The 18,018-nt window shown below is 38.0% G+C and overlaps 2 protein-coding genes across 4 annotated transcripts in view; one reads left to right on the plus strand and one right to left on the minus strand.

Annotated features, from left to right (window-relative positions):
• Positions 1–11,905, minus strand: part of drosha (drosha ribonuclease III) — a 149,438-nt gene extending 137,533 nt beyond the window's left edge. The window contains exon 1 of the mRNA XM_039753150.1: positions 11,756–11,905. The gene's annotated coding sequence lies outside the window, so the exon portion shown is untranslated. The remainder of the gene's footprint in view (positions 1–11,755) is intronic.
• A 117-nt stretch (positions 11,906–12,022) lies between these two features.
• The window catches only part of c5h5orf22 (chromosome 5 C5orf22 homolog), a 46,901-nt gene continuing 40,905 nt past the window's right edge, over positions 12,023–18,018 (plus strand). Inside the window, exons 1-2 of one of the 3 annotated variants that reach the window (XM_039753151.1) lie at positions 12,023–12,303; positions 12,651–12,796. In XM_039753151.1, the coding sequence (XP_039609085.1) occupies positions 12,235–12,303; positions 12,651–12,796 (215 nt within the window). In that variant the 5' untranslated portion in view covers positions 12,023–12,234. The remainder of the gene's footprint in view (positions 12,304–12,650; positions 12,797–18,018) is intronic. The other 2 variants (XM_039753152.1, XM_039753153.1) reach the window with 2 other exon arrangements.

Here is an 18,018-nt window from a genome sequence, read left to right on the forward strand (position 1 = left end):
CATCCTGGAGAATTTGGACTACCTGTGCAACCTCTGTAGGGTCCAGGTATTGCCTCATGCTACCAGTAGTGACACTGACTGTAGCCAAATGCAAAACTAGTGAAGAAAGAGTCAGAAAAGATGAGGAGGGAAAAATGTCAGTGGCCTCCACCTGTTAAACCATTCCTGTTTTGGGGGTCATCTCATTGTTGCCCCTCTAGTGCATCTGTGGTTAATTTCATTAACACCACAGCAGCTGAAACTGATTAACAACCCCCTCTGCTACTTAACTGACCATATTAATATCCCATAAGTTTCATTGACTTTATGCTATACTCTGATTAAAAAGTGTTCCTTTAATTCTTTTGAGCAGTATATGTAAAATGTTTATATTGAAAAAATGTGCTCATACTGAATATGTTCAGTGGAACCTGGAGCTATCATACAGTACTTTAAATTTTAATTCAAACCAGTTTTAATTTGGCATTTAACAATTTAGAAATGCTATGTTTACCTTTTTTCTTTTGTTTTTTTTTTCTATACAGTATATTAAGCTGTGATGTGAGCGATATATGCAGAAAGATAAAAACCAAGCGTAATTTTAATGAATGAATACCTTATGTTAACCTTATATATATATATATATATATATATATATATATATATATATATATATATACTGTATATACACACACATACATACTTGTGTTTATCAGGACATTTAGAAGACAAAAGACACTGGCAGAGAGGTGCAAACGGATTTAAGAAGCGATTTAAGGTGGGACTGATCTACAAGTTTTTTCGTAGCCGCTGGTAATTCTAGTGTTAATGGCCAATATAAATTAAATGAGTAAATATATAAGAATCCAGTAGAAACTCCATATCTGCAGATTCAGTTGCCATGGTTTCAGTTATTCACAGATTACCGTGGGCTAAAAACTTACATGGAAAACTCCAAAAGAAAACGATTGCAGCATTTCATAGCCAGCGCTTCTGGGTAGGGGTGCATATGTGTCCAATATGTTCTCCCCACTGATGTGTCAACTACAGTATTAACCAGCCTTTAGAGTTCTCTGTCCACATTTGTAACTATGTTATTGCAGTGTTGTGAAAATAACCCTTAATTTTTATAAAGAGACAAAAAAAAAAAGAGAAAATGTACAATGTATTTTATTATTATTTCCATCCATCCTCTTCCGATTATCTGAGGTTGGGTCGCGGGGGCAGCAGCTTGAGCAGAGATGCCCAGACTTCCCTCTCCCCGGCCACTTCTTCTAGCTCTTCCGGGGGAATCCCAAGGCGTTCCCAGGCCAGCCAGGAAACATAGTCCTTCCAGCGTGTCCTTGGTCTTCCCCAGGGCCTCCTCCCAGTTAGACGTGCCCGGAACACCTCACCAGGGAGGTATCCAGGAAGCATTCTGATCAGATGCCAGAGCCACCTCATCATTATTATTATTTAAATGATGGTTATTTATCAAATAAATTTTATCCTAGGCACGTATGAATGTAAATAATAATTATAATAACAATAATCATAAATTTTACAAATGAAAAAATGGCCCAAATATAGGGTTTGCTACTATACCCTGAAGGTCTTGGAATGTATCAACTGGTTCTCCTGTATATATTTTCTTGTTAGACAAATAGTGAAAACAAAGTTTTCTTTAATTAAGCTTGGTTTCTGATAAGCATATTACAGAAGAAATTAAACAATATGACTGCTTATAATATGAGAAGTACTTTATTTTTTATGGCATGTGCATCATGGATAAATATTTTCTGTGCATATTTAGTTTAAAATGTATGTATTTTATGGTAATTTTATTTATTTTAGTATTTTTATGGTCACAGAACAATAAGGCTATAGAATTTCATTTTGTCAACAAAACATGAACAAGTAATACTTGTGGTCTATAGTTTAAATTATAAAAATACTACAGGTAACACTTTAACACAGAAGGCTTCTATATGTCTGTTTATGACATAAAACCTGTAGTGATATATGAAAGGCTGTAGAAAAGCATCCTTGAGGGAATGCGAAATGTGTACAAAACTGTCTTTGAGGCCAAAGGTGGCTACTTAGAAAAAAAACTGCCATAATTCTGATTTGGTTAACAATTTTTCATTCGCTGTGCAATACCATAGACGTTACTTTACAGTTTTGATGTATTTCCTGTTATTCTAAAATTTGCAGTATTATAAAAGAAAAACCTTTTTTATTTGTTTGAGGCCGAGGATGCACCTGGCAAGCCACTGTATCCCTCTTCCTACCGTAAAACTGGTGAATGTGCGGTCCTGACATAATCAACTGGCTGAATTACAAGCTAACCCTCATTTTCTGCAGAAACATAAAGATGCATGTGTCAAAGTTAAATCATGAAGCCAGTTAAGGAAAACAATAATTCCTTTATTGACATATACGTGGATACACTCAGTACATGGAAAGAAGACTTTCTTAAATAGACGTATCAATTACAGAAGTGCTTGATTAGATTCACATTAGGCAAAGTGGTGGCTCTGTGGGTATGGATCAGCACTATGTTATTTTTAATTTGTTATTAGAATAGCAAAAAAAGTTCCAAAGCAATAGAAACAGGCTACAGTAATTCCATTAGCTAAAAACAAAAACCTTAAATTACTTCATCCCAACTGCCATTAATCTTAATTATAACTTTAATAAACTTCCTAGACTCATTCACATCGATCATTAGTCTAATCTTAATGTAGTTTAAATTATAACTAACATTATTGATATGTTATACCATCAGTATTTTGTTCACTGTTGTTTATATTTAATTGCACATATACAAAATTTATGTTTGATGTTGCGCTCTTTGTTAATGCATTTTTAATGCTATGTCGTTGCCTTTCTGTAAAATCTGGTGACAAACCAAATTTCCCTCTTGGAACTAAATAAATAAATGTAAAAACAAGTATTTATGCTCAGACTTTTGACTGGTTTTGTATATTTGGATAAGTTATATTCCTTAATGCTGGAGACAGTTACGGAATAGGAATAATTTTGGTGAATCTGTTTTTATATGGCTTTATATTAGGCATAGCAACAACAACAAAACATATTACTCTAAAACTCGTGTCCATTTAAAAAAGATGCCCGCTAATAATTTAGAAGATCCATTAAACAAATGCATTACAAGCATTTTTTATTAAAACTGTAATAATCAAAACAGTTAATGCCATGATATATGATATATTGACTCATGACTCAGGCACCGCCGCGAGTGGCAGCTTTTCCAGCAGCTCCATGTATGACTTTATTTTTCTAACCTTTTTCTCTATTTTACTGATCACTCCTATCACTTTCTTTAATGTGGACTCGTTCCCTGGACACTTTTTACTACTTTTTTACTATTTGTGAATTTCCCCTTGGGATTAATAAAGTATCTATCTATCTATCTATCGCCCTTCATATAAAATAAATAAATAAAATTACAATACACTAATGAGTTTCTCATTTGCAGTAGCACAGCAGACCACCTCATACAACAAGCTTTATAGTTATGTACATTATTTAAAAAAAAAAAAAAAAAAAAGAAAGAAATAAAACTGCTTACTTGAGTGCAGAGTCACAGAGGGCGAGAATCAACCCAGGAAACAATAAGTAATAAGGCAGGAATCAGCACTGGACATGGCACCATTGCACTCTACTGCCAATTAATCTAACACGCATGCCTTTGGGATATCTGAGGAAAACCAGGGTTTCTGTAAAATAATCCATACAGATGCAGGAAGAACCCTCAAATTTCACACGGGATTAGATTCCATGAAAGGACTACAGCAGATTGGTTTTAAATGAGAAACATGAAAGGATGAGTGTATTTTGAAATTACTGGGGTGAGGGAATTTGTAGGCAAAGGTACTGGTATATTTAACAATGGAACTTTGCTCAATTTATCTCTAAGCTATTTTTTCAGAAAGGAACATTCAGGCAGAGGTCTCGCATAAAAAGCCACACCTCCCACCCTAAATTATTCTCATATAAATAAGTAAACCTCTAGACAGAGATGCTTGTTGACAAAAAGTGCTGCTTGACCAGCTTTGAATTATCATGTAGCCTATTGTAAATAGTCTGGAATGTTAGACTCAGATGAAGTAATAGGACCCACTTCAAACAAAGTGGGTTTTATTTATATTAAAAATCAAAAGCTAACATGACAGTAGCAGAATTATATAAAAATGTTTTGAGAAAACATTGCCAAGGAAACTATCTCTTTGCAATTGGACCAGAAATTGTCTAATAATTCACACCTGAAGAACTTCTCCAAGTACTGGCTCACCCTTTCAGTCTGCTCATTACTGTCTGAAAAATACCCAAACATGAGGCTAACCTAAGTACTGATCTCTCAACAACAATATTGCTAATATTATCACCACTTTCAATAATGTAACTTATAATGCAATGTAACCAACGGTGTTGTGATTACTATTTATTAAAACAAGTCAGAAAAATCCTTGAATGCACCTGAATGCATTAGCTATTTTGAAAGCTGAAGCACTTTTTACATTTTTGCTTACTTCACTAAAGAAAGAGAGATCATATTTTGTTGATTAACTATTTTTGTAACTATGAATAATATTCAAAAATAACAGAAAGGAAAGAATATCACTGCATAGGTTAATAGAATATACATCTGTCATCTTTTTGAATGACATTTAATTAAAACATGTAATTCAAAACCAAGTAAAAAGAATGTATCATTACAATGCTGTTTTAAGGTTTTAATGTTGTGCAAATTCATCTGTATTCTGTTTAATACATGTATTTTTCACAGGCAAGTTAATGAGGTGACAAAGTTATTAAATTTAAAATTTGAATATCAATTTATTGCAACTGAATTAAAAATCAGTTTTTACGTTATTATGTTATTATATTACTATATACATGTTATTGCATTAATTTAGTTATTCATCAGTGCCACCTTCAATAACCCCACTCAGAAACCAATGCCAACCAATAATCAACATTTTCTAAGGGAACACTGCAATATTAGCAAAAGTCTATTCAAATTTATCTTTATGGTGCTGGCAATGGCAGGTCAAAAACAAAGCGAAGAAAGACATGTAGAAAGAGTTTTTGAAGTCAGAAAGGAAAAACTATTTCTGACAGCCTCAAAAACTTTCAGGCAAACTACAGGTGCTGGTCATAAAATTAGAATATCATGACAAAGTTGATTTATTTCAGTAATTCCATTCAAAAAGTGAAACTTGTATATTAGATTCATTCATTACAAACAGACTGATATATTTCTAATGTTTATTTCTTTTAATTTTGATTATTATAACTGACAAGTAATTAAAGTCCCAAATTCAGTATATCAGAAAATTAGAATATTGTGAAAAGGTTCAATATTGAAGACACCTGGTGCCACACTCTAATCAGCTAATTAACTCAAAACACCTGCAAAAGCCTTTAACACTAGAATTACCAGAGCCTACGAAAAAACTCGTAATTCCGTCCCACCTTAAACTGCTTCTTAAATCCCTTCACACCTCTCCACCAGCGTCCTTTGTTCTCTAAATGTGCTGATAAAGAGAAGCTAGGAGCAGCCGGCTATTCCATCCCCCCACCAATTTAGAACGTGCACGAACTTCTCTCAGCTCATGCCTTGATTGAGTATCTGGGAGTGAAGTGGAGTTTTAGAGTGGAAATAATAGATCGTTGTTTGGAACACACGCATTTCATGTCTGTTCCGTTTCTACAGTAATCTGTGTCAACACATTGTTAAAACAGAAACTTTTTTTATATTCTAGTAGTAGATGACAAAATGTAGGCATAAACTATATAATGTATGAAGCCTGAAGTCCAAATAGCAAAGAAACATTTTCACAAGAATAACACAATTGCACTTTTATTCAAACATATAACTGCAGAAACAAAAAGCCGCCTTAACATGCGACATTGACACCAGTTTATTGTAACTGACTCCGTGGTTCAATAGATTCAGCCCCCGCTTGGGAATCAAGGGGTCACGGGTTCGATCCTGCGCCCCTCCCTTTTGAGAAGCTAACTGTTCTTAGTCTTACTGTTTTAGAATAAAACATACATTTGATTTCAGTCTGTAACAGCCGGTGCAATTTATGATCTTTGTAAAGGTTAGCTTTTTTTTTTTATTCACTTTTCACTCTCTCGCTCAGAATCAATCCATACAACCCCATCTGACACGGCTGTTTTCACTAAAGACGCGCTATAGCTCTGCAGTGTACCACGATGCATACTAACGCAACCCCGGGTCTGACACACAAACGCTGGCGAAGCTGCCTTCTTCGTATCTCACCGTCACTTGCTTTTCTTTTATTCAGTTTTATTGAGTGTTCCTGCCAGTCCCGCATGTTGCTGTATGCTTTTCTTTTGCACCCAGGACATGCAGAAGAAAGAATGGTAAAGACCAGTAACTTCGCGCTATATGCAATCATCAGACACTCCCCATCTGCCCGTGTCGCTCAAACACAGGAACATATATTGGTGTAAAAGTATAACAAAAGTGCACTTTTATTCAAGTGCACTTTTTCCATCGCCTTTTCCTGTAAGAAGCAGTGTACACACTTCTCTCTATGCTGTGGTTTCTATTACACACCTGAAAGAAAGACAATATATGTGAAAATATAATCGCACTAATGCAATATTATTTGAAAACGAACAGCGTCAGATCGGGTGTGAATTTATGCAGGAACTGGAAATTCTCTGATGCGGACCTTCCCCAGGGAAGAAAGTACAGTGTCAGGTGCTCATTCAGTGTAATAGAAACCATAGCACAGAGAGGTGTGTACACGGCAACAAGTACACGTGTCGTAAATGTAGGAAGGACGGTCCTTGGGTGTGTGGGAACTGTTAATATTTGAATGTGATGATTTTATATAGCACGGAATGAAAATCTGCACTTCTTAGCATTGCACCATGCAAGATGTCGTATCAATCGCCTACTGTATCTTGCTTTCTTTTTCTTCGGTTATACAGGTAGTTTTGAATAAAAGTGCACTTGTTTTGTTTGCGAAATGAAGTGTCTGCGTGCACTTTTCGTGGCATTACACGTGTATTTTTGAGCATGCCCGTTTGAGCAGTATAAAAGTATTGAAAAGTATAACAAAACAACGGGCAGATGGGAGTGTCTGATGATTGCATATAGCGCCGAACTTACTGCTCTTTACTATTCTCTCCTCTGCGTGCCCTGGAGTACAAAAGAAACAGAATACAGACGCGCTATAGCTCTGTGCTGTACCACGATGCATACTAACGCCCCCCCACCCGGTTCTGACACACAGACGCTGGCGAAGCAGTCTTCTTCGTATCTCACCGTCACTTGATTTTTTTTTATTGAGTGTTCCTGCCAGTCCCCGCATGTTGCTGTATGCTGGATATGTTCATATGTATTGTCTCTTTCTTTCAGGTGTGTAATAGAAACCACAGCATAGAGAGAAGTGTGTACACTGCTTCTTACAGGAAAAGGCGATGGAAAAAGTGCACTTGAATAAAAGTGCACTTTTGTTATACTTTTACACCAATATATGTTCCTGTGTTTGAACGACACGGGCAGATGGGGAGTGTCTGATGATTGCATATAGCCGAAGTTGGTCTTTACCATTCTTTCTTCTGCATGTCCTGGGTGCAAAAGAAAAAGCATACAGCAACATGCGGGACTGGCAGGAACACTCAAGAAAACTCAATAAAAAGAAAAGCAAGTGACGGTGAGATACGAAGAAGGCAGCTTCGCCAGCGCTTGTGTGTCAGAACCGGGGTGGGGGCGTTAGTATGCATCGTGGTACACTGCAGAGCTATAGCGCGTCTTTAGTGAAAACAGCCGTGTCAGATGGGGTTGTATGGATTGATTCTGAACGAGACAGTGAAAAGTGAATAAAAAAAAAAAAAGCTAACCTTTACAAAGATCATAAATTGCACCGGCTGTTACAAACTGAAATCAAATGTATGTTTTTATTCTAAAACAGTAAGACTAAGAACAGTTAGCTTCTCAAAAGGGAGGGGCGCAGGATCGAACCCGTGACCCCTTGATTCCCAAGCGGGGGCTGAATCTATTGAACCACGGAGTCAGTTACAATAAACTGCTGTCAATGTCCGCATGTTAAGGCGGCTTTTGTTTCTGCAGTTATATGTTTGAATAAAAGTGCAATTGTGTTATTCTTGTGAAAATGTTTCTTTGCTATTTGGACTTCAGGCTTCATACATTATATAGTTTATGCCTACATTTTGTCATCTACTACTAGAATATAAAAAAAGTTTCTGTTTTAACAATGTGTTGACACAGATTACTGTAGAAACGGAACAGACATGAAATGCGTGTGTTCCAAACAACGATCTATTATTTCCACTCTAAAACTCCACTTCACTCCCAGATACTCAATCAAGGCATGAGCTGAGAGAAGTTCGTGCACGTTCTAAATTGGTGGGGGATGGAATAGCCGGCTGCTCCTAGCTTCTCTTTATCAGCACATTTAGAGACAAAGGACGCTGGTGGAGAGGTGTGAAGGGATTTAAGAAGCAGTTTAAGGTGGGACGGAATTACGAGTTTTTTCGTAGGCTCTGGTAATTCTAGTGTTAAATGGTCTCTCAGTCTAGTTCTGTAGGCTACACAATCATGGGAAAGACTGCGGACTTGACAGTTGTCCAAAAGACGACCATTGACACCTTGCACAAGGAGGGCAAGACACAAAAGGTCATTGCTAAAGAGGCTGGCTGTTCACAGAGCTCTGTGTCCAAGCACATGAACAAGAGAGCGTCAGAAGCGTCTCGCCTAGGCTAAAGACAAAAAGAACTGGACTGCTGCCGAGTGGTCCAAAGTTATGTTCTCTGATGAAAGTAAATTTTGCATTTTCTTTGGAAATCAAGGTCCCAGAGTCTGGAGGAAGAGAGGAGAGGCACAGAATCCATGTTGCTTAAGGTCCAGTGTAAAGTTTCCACAGTCAGTGGTGGTTTGGGGTGCCATGTCATCTTCTGGTGATGGTCCATTGTGTTTTCTGAGGTCCAAGGTCAACGCAGCCATCTACCAGGAAGTTTTAGAGCACTTCATGCTTCCAGCTGTTGCCGAGCTTTATGGAGATGCAGATTTCATTTTTCAACAGGACCTGGCACCTGCACACAGTGCCAAAGCTACCAGTACCTGGTTTAAGGACCATGGTATCCATGTTCTTGATTGGCCAGCAAACTCGCCTGACCTTAACCCCATAGAAAATCTATGGGGTATTGTGAAGAGGAAGATGCAATATGCTAGACCCAACAATTCAGAAGAGCTGAAGGCCACTATCAGAGCAACATGAGCTCTCATAACACCTGAGCAGTGCCACAACTCCATGCCACGCCGCATTGCTGCAGTAATCCAGGCCAAAGGAGCCCCAACTAAATACTGAGTGCTATACACGCGCATACTTTTCATGTTCATACCTTTCAGTTGGCCAACATTCTAAAAATCCTTTTTCTGCATTGGTCTTAATTGATATTCTAATTTTCCAAGATACTGAATTTGGGACTTTCATTAGTCAGTTATAATCATCAAAATTAAAAGAAATAAACATTTGAAAAACATCAGTCTGTGTGTAATGAATGAATCTAATATACAAGTTTCACTTTTTGAATGGAATTACTGAAATAAATCAACTTTGTCATGATATTCTAATTTTATGACCAGAACCTGTACTTGATGAATTACGATGGACAGTCCAGACTTCACCATGCATGGCCTCAGCGAGGGGGTGACATGTGGCAAGAAATAAAGAAGGTGCTGCATATTGGAGTATCTTGGCCAATTTCCTTTTTCTGTGTTTTAGGAAGAGGTGTGAGATTTGGAAGCCAGTCCCCATTTTGAAAATTATGTACAGGAAAGTGTTCTCCAGTCACAACTTAACTATGTTGGGGTGCTGAAAAAGGAGACTGTGGTAAATAAAGCAGAGACTCAGATTCCACTCTGACAATGGAACAATCTCCCAATTCTTTTTCCAGACACAAATATATGAAGAGTTGTGCAAGTTTAACAAGCCCACCTTTTTTTTTTTTTTTTGTAAATGCGGAGACTTATGTGTACAGGAATGTGAACAATAAGGACCAACAAGAATGAAGTATACTTATTTAAAGGCTTCAAGCTAAGGTAGTTACTTAAGAGTAAATAAGACAGATGTTTTGAAGCAAGGTACTGTCCGTCTGTCACTCATTTACTCGCAAACTAATTGGGCTAGAACCTTAATATTGGTCATAATTGAAAGCATGTGACCTATTAAAATTCTGGAAAATTTTGAAGTAGTGGCAACATTAGCAAACTGACCTATGGTTGTGGTTTTATTGCAATAAAGTGACTGGAAAACAAAGTGTCATGGATAACAGAAAATGAAGAACAGTGATATCAAGGCATGACCAGTGAAGCTGATGGCATCACAAAGAACACCATAATAGGAAGATGTACAGTAGAACAAGGCGAACAGCCTCATTTGCTGAGTGTCAAGTAGGGGACACAGAATTCAAGAATGACACAGAAGAAGAATGCGGTCACTGGTCCGTGCATTTCACTAGTACTCATTATACAAGGCGCTTGAGAGAGCCAATGTATTGCAAATAATAATTTCACTGTACACCTGACAATAATGGTCCTGTAAACCTTCTGAAGATTAAAACCATTTTCATAAAAGTAGTAAAATAATCATTTCACTAGAAATGTAGGAGTTACTTCAATGGGCAGCACAGTAGTACAATGTTAAGCATTGCTATTTCACAGCATCGATAGACTGTGTTCGAATTCTAGGACTGTCACCAAGTTGGAAAATTCTCTCAATGTCTGCATGTGCTTTTTCCTGGTACAAGACAAACATGTGCAGACTACATTAACTGGTAGTAGACATACAGTGAGGAGGTATGCCCCATGATGGACAGGTACCTTGACCAATACTGGTTCATGCACTGTATCCTACTAGGCACAGGAAAGGCTTCATCACTACCATGATCCTTTAACTGGACTGAGTTCTGGCGAAGGTAACTTTAATAATAACAACAACAAAGAAAGATATTTTCAAGATAAAAATGTAACTGTAATTGAAAAAAAAAAGTACAATTCCAGTGACTTTGATCAGTCAATTCGGGTTCATTTATATTTGCCAATTAACGTAACTCCACTGGGAGGAAATTCCAGGCAGATATGGGAAAACCATGCAAATTACACACAAGCATTACCAAGGCCAAAATTTTAACCCAGGACTCTGGAGATGTAAGGCAGGAGTGTTATGAACCAGCTAAATGCCATTGTAGAAGGGACCTTTAATTATAGGGAGTATGCTCTGGTATCATGGGCATCAAGGCAGTTACACAGCAAATCCATATACGCGCACAGATGACATATCTGCATTATTTTATTCTCTTCAAAGAAGGCAAATATTAAATTCACCTGCGGTCATTAAAATGACTAAAATGCGATTAGTCTCGAAATCTTGACGCTTTCAAATACACCATCTAGATTCTTCTTCTCTTTAGGCTGCTCCCGTTAGGGGCTGCCACAGCGGATCATCTACGTTGTCCGCATAGATTAAACAATCAAATTTAACTACATGCGTTTATTATTTTGAAAATTTCATCCATAATCTTAGAACCTACCCACGTCAGTTCCAATTAACTGTTGATGAAATTCATTGTGCTGTAAAACATAAACTTCTACTTCACGTTTGACCCAAAAGATTTCTTAAATATAAATGCGTTGGAGAACCTCTGCTAAATACGACACATTTATCTAATATTCCTAGATAATACCGTTAATGTTCAGAAAGCTTACCTTGAAATCGTAATAAAATGTGTGAATATTCCAATCCTCCTGAAGGCGTCAATCGAAATAAATTACATAAAAAAAGACATTATATATAAAATAAACATCACATTTTCCTTCAATGAGTTATGTGAGTCTTCTGCTAAACCTACCACCATAGGAAACTACAAAGAAAAGCCCACCCTCTCGATTTCAATTGGCCTTTTAATGGAACCCACGTGTTCTATTGGATAAGAGTTGTGAGTGTGCTATAAAAATCCACCGACTATGGTTTCCTAGGGTATGAATTAAAGGCTGGACAGCGTTTAGCCAATCGCGGCTCTTTAAATGAAGTGTAACGTTATACTTTACCGTTCCATAAAAACCATAGAAATAATGTTCCGTGGTGGTGGTAGGTACAGTAGTAGTAAATGTAGTTCTGAGGTTAATTGTTATTAACATAAAGTATAGAACAAAAGCAAAGCAAAATATAAACGAGAAACGAAAATATGAGTGGCAGTGCTGTATTACGTTCATATAAGGATCTGCCTGTGTGGATAGTTGAGGATCATCATGAGGCGAGTATCTTTTTACTTTATTTTTAGTACTAACGACAGAATTTACAAATAGCAATATATTGGAGGTGTATAAGTAGATGTGAGTTTTTAATTAGCAGTGATAAACGGTTATTTAAGTGAACTACCGTAATTTGGATGACGGAAGATACATTTTAAAATCGATCCAATATATATCTATGAGTTCTTTAATCGCCGAGGTAAAGCTAGCTTAACTGTAGATATTCCTTTGACATTCGCTCATTCAAGCCCCGTAGTTGAGAGTAATACATTTGTGCGTGTGTGTGTATAATGTGTTGCACTAGTAAAGCTTGCCATAATACTCTATCCTAACTTTATTTTTTTACCAGGTTCTGCCTTTCATCTACCGTGCAATTGCCTCCAGGCATTTACCTTTAAGTAACATTGCCATGGTTCACTTAGATTCTCACCCTGACCTGCTCATTCCTGTGAATATGCCAGCTGATACTGTTTTTGAAAAAGAGAAGCTGTTTAGGTAAACCACAAATTTCCCAATGTATACATTTTGGTTCATTGTATTTATTATGTAGCTCTACGATTTTAACAGGATGCCTTCACCTGCTTAGATTAATGGTGTTAATAGCACAAAAGCTGACAACAAAGGTCAATGAGAACAGGATTTTGTTTTTGTGTGAGTGTTCAAAACACATTTTGTTGATGTAATCCTACAAATGATTAATTGCAACCCCCACGTGTCTTGGATCTTAACTGATGCATTTTATAAGAATGGAATGCAGCGGAATGGTAAATTTTTTATTCCTCTTGTCAACCAGATTTTTTTGTGTGTGTGTGTTGATGATAGATGTGTTAACTGTGTAGATTTAATTTGTTTTCACTGTTGCATCACAGCCCTATCAACCTGGATTATTTTCCTAGGCCATCTGCTGTCATTGTGTATGTGGTGGTGGTGGTGGTGGTGGTGGTTGTTGTGTTTTTTAGGTTTTTTTTTTCCCTCCTTTTGCCCAATGCTGTCTACTATGAAGGTTCTAGTCACTTGTCTTGACAATGGATGAAATGTGTTGTGCCCAATTCAATTAATAAGTGAAGATTACTTAAAAAAAAAACTTAAAGCTGTGCACCCTGTTGACTGCATCCCTAGCAAAATAATGTGGGGTGTGGGTTCTTTTTTGGAACAAGGTGTTTATGGTTTACTTTCTGAAGTCTGCAAACCAGCTCCTTGGTTAGCTGCCATTAAAGATGAGTGTGTAGTCCTGGCAGCATTATATTAGCAGGTAAATCTCTTTTCTGTAAGTAGTCTCATTTTTGGTGACATTCCTGTGATGGTGAAATCAGCAAATTTAATGATTAGTTTGGATCTGTTTTTTGTTACACCATCATAGTTGAACAAGTGTAGAAATGAGTGTGGAGTGCCTGCACATGCTGAACTCTGCCTGTAAGGAAGTCCAAAAAACGCTTACAGAGGGTAGGTAGCACTACGTTTAAAGATCATGAAATTGAGTGTACAACTTTGACAGTTCAACAATGTTAAATGCTGAGCTCTAAATAACAGTACACTACCATAGCACTGTTTACTACACAGGTGTGCAAAAATCTTTTATGAAAAACAAGGAATTAGATTTTTGTGGACTAATTGTGATAATGTCCAAACTGGAGGTGGTCCAGACTATCTGGAATGTTAAGTTTAATATGTCCCAGCACCCATTTCTCATGACTGTTTTAAGAACCACCAGGGGCCTCATGCATAACGCTGTGCATAGAATTCTCACTATAACATGACATAAGCACAAAAGCCAAAATGTGCTTACGCACAGAAAAATCCAGATGCAGGAATCTGCACGTACTCCAGCTTCCGCGTTCTGCTCCATAAATCCCGGTCAGTGTGAAAAGTAACGCATGTGCACGCGCCTTCTGTCCCGCCCCGTCTCCTCCCAGAATTACGCCTCTTTAATATGCAAATCAATATAAATAGCCCTTTAGCTCAGCTTTCTGTGAAAAGGCAATGGCAAAAGCACGGGGGAAAATATAAGAATTTAAGCGAATACCAAGTGGAGGCAAAGGAAAAACATACTATTTGTTGATTTAAACAGTGGTATAATCAACAAATGGAAGTTGATCGAGTGACATAGTGTGTTGGAGAGACTTGAAAGCTCAAGTTCACAAAGTTGCACAGTGCCAAAATTAAAGAAGTCACATATCAAAGTCGCCATGAAAAGGTGAGTTGTAGCCCACCGTCTGAGCTTATTAGGGTACAGACAGAAAAAAAATAGGCACACAGTGGGGAGCACAAAATGTCAACTTTAACCTCAATTTCCACTTTAATCACGTAGTTTATTTTGTCATTAAAGTAGAACATCATAAACTTCATCTTAAATTCATTTAATCTACTAGTTTCTCAAATCCCAAATTGTATTTGATCTTCAATGTGCTCTGTGTGTGTGAATCACTACGTGCTTTTGTTCTTTCTCTTTCTCCCACAGGACACAGAATCCATTACATTCATGATATTACAGCTCTCTGAATAATTAAAATACTGAGATGTATACGTGATATCATTTTCATGATGATTGGAATGAAAGCATGTTATTAAACATGGGAACACGATGGCACAGTGATTGGTCATGTCTCACACAAGCTGCTGCTGCGCCATGTGCGACCTTCGATGAAATAATTTATTGTAGCAGTACTGACTCTTTCAAACGTACTAACCTGCAATTCCTATCCTTGCTTTTCTTTCCCCAAATACCCAATCGCCACACAATCAGCTCTGTAATAAACGTAAAGCCATCTGTAATCTTACAACGACAATTCTTCAAAACTTTTAAGGAACATTGAAATATCCTCATAGTACGTGTTTATTCTATCCGTCTATCCTTCAAGTGTCGCGCCAGCCTCGGTAAATATACAGCGCACAAGGCAGGAACAATACATGAACTTGCTAGCGCTGCGGCACCATGTCCTCACATGTTTAATTATTAACAATACAGATTTATTTAAATTAAGTTAAAGTTTTATCTGTATAATATAATCAACATATTTTTGCTGCATTTCTTCTTAAAAATGATATATCCTCATCATATGTAAATACGCGCTTTATAAAGTGGTGCAGGTTGTGTAATATAACGGTAGTGCAAGTTTACAGTGGGGTAATTGTTCTACAAGGAGCAATTGATTGAGTGCATTTTATAGTTCTTGGGATGAAACTGCTTCTGAACCCTGAAGTCCGTACAGGAAAGGCTTTGAAACGTTTTGCTGTGGCTTTGGCAGCGTGTGCCTGATGCTGTATACTGATAATTCTATTTCCGATCAGCTGCTGCTGTGATTCCCCACTAAGATTCAGTGATATAAATACTCTGAGTGGTGCAGTGAGAGTAATATGAAAAAAGATGATCCGCTGTGGCAACACTTAAAGGGAGCAGCTGAAAGAAGAAAATAAAGAAGATGGTGCAGTGAGAGTAACAACGCTAAAGCAGTTATGGTATTTGGAATACTATGGCTATTCCCTGGGCCATTACATTGTTACAGGTAATCTGCAATCGGATACATTACACTAATAAACAATATGCGGTTAGTTTTAGTGTATTTATAAAGCCGCGTCAGAAATGTGGTTCTAAGAAATAAAGGGTAACCACACAGGAACAGTAGCACTGCTCTGACGCTGGGTGCCGCCAGTCCGCAAAACTGAGCGGAGAAGTTGCGTACGACAGGGTATGAGGTGCCGTGGAAAAGTGAGTGGCTTGACGTCAAATGTAGGTTTTATAAATCGCGATTTGAACATGGAAACATTCTTGCGCAACATTTCTGTGCGTACGCACCGTTTATGCATGAGGCCCCAGTTCTGTAGGTTGTGCTGTAGGGGACTTAAAAAGATTACTAAAATACATTTAAGAATTTAATAGTTTTTTAACAAAATGTCTACTTTTTATTTTCCTTTATTCTTAATCATGTACATTGTACAAATTTATTCTTATGCTGTTCGAATGAATACTCTTCATTATGTAAAGAGCTGCCATTCCAATTAACTTCTAAATAAACTGCTCAAAAAAATTAAAGGAACACTTTGAAAACACATCAGATCTCAATGGGGGAAAAAGAAATCCTCTTGGATATCTATACTGATATAGACTGGGTAATGTGTTAGGAACGAAAGGATGCCACATCGTTTGATGGAAATAAAAATGATCAACCTACAGAGCCCTGAATTCAAAGACGCCCCAAAAATTAGAGTGAAAAAATTATGTGGCAGGCTAGTCCATTTTGCCAAAATTTAATTGCAGCAACTCAAAATTGTACGCAGCACTTTGTATGGCCCCTGCGTTCTTGTATACATGCCTGACAACATCGGTGCATGCTTCTAATGAGATGACAGATGGTGTTGTGGGGGATCTCCTCCCAGATCTGGACCAGGGCATCACTGAGCTCCTGGACAGTCTGAGGTGCAACCTGGTGGCATTGGGTGGACCAAAACATAATGTCCCAGAGGTGTTCTATTGAATTTAGGTCAGGAAAGTGTGGTGGCCAGTCAATGGCATCAATTCCTTCATCGTCCAGGAACTACCTGCATTCTCTCACCACATGAGGCCAGGAATTGTCGTGCACCAGGAGCCACTGTACCAGCATAGGGTCTGACAATGGGTCCAAAGATTTCATCCTGATACCTAATGGCAGCCAAGGTGCCTTTGTCAAGCCTGTAGCGGTCTGTGTGACCCTCCATGGATATGCCTCCCCAGACAATCATTAACCCACCACCAAACTGCTCATGCTAAATGATGTTACAGGCAGCATAATGTTCTCCATGGCTTCTCCAGACACTTTCACTTCTGTCACGTGCTCAGGGTGAACCTGCTCTCATCTGCAAAAAGCACAGGGCACCAGTGGTGCATCTGCCAATTCTGGTATTCTATGGCGAATGCCAATCGAGCTGCATGCTGCTGGGCAGTGAGCTTAGGGCCCATTAGAGGACATGGGGCCCTTGGGTCACCCTCATGAAGTCTTTCTGGTTGTTTGGTCAGAGACATTCCTGCTGGAGGTCATTTTGTAGGGCTCTGGCAGTGCTCATCCTGTTCCTCCTTGCCCAAAGGAGCAGATACTGGTCCTGCTGATGGGTTATGGACCTTCTATGGCCCTCTCCAACTCTTCTAGAGTAACTGCTTGTCTCCTAGAATCTCCTGCATGCCCTTGAGACTGTGCAGGGAGACACAGCAAACCTTCTGGCAATGACACGTATTGATGTGCCATCCTGAAGAAGTTGGACTACCTGTGCAACCTCTGTAGGGTCCAGGTATCGCCTAATGCTACCAGTAGTGACACTGACTGTAGCCAAATGCAAAACTAGTGAAGAAACAGTCAGAAAAGATGAGGAGGGAAAAATGTCAGTGGCCTCCACCTGTTAAACCATTCCTGTTTTGGGGGTCATCTCATTGTTGCCCTTCTAGTGCATCTGTTGTTAATTTCATTAACACCACAGCAGCTGAAACTGATTAACAACCCCCTCTGCTACTTAACTGACCAGATTAATATCCCATAAGTTTCATTGACTTAATGCTATACTCTGATTAAAAAGTGTTCCTTTAATTCTTTTGAGCAGTATATGTAAAATGTTTATATTGAAAAAATGTGCTCATACTGAATATGTTCAGTGGAACCTGGAGCTATCATACAGTACTTTAAATTTTAATTCAAACCAGTTTTAATTTGGCATTTAACAATTTAGAAATGCTATGTTTACCTTTTTTCTTT

The sequence above is a fragment of the Polypterus senegalus genome, chromosome 5 (genome assembly GCF_016835505.1).
Source record: "Polypterus senegalus isolate Bchr_013 chromosome 5, ASM1683550v1, whole genome shotgun sequence".
Classification (NCBI taxonomy): Eukaryota; Metazoa; Chordata; class Cladistia; order Polypteriformes; family Polypteridae; genus Polypterus; species Polypterus senegalus.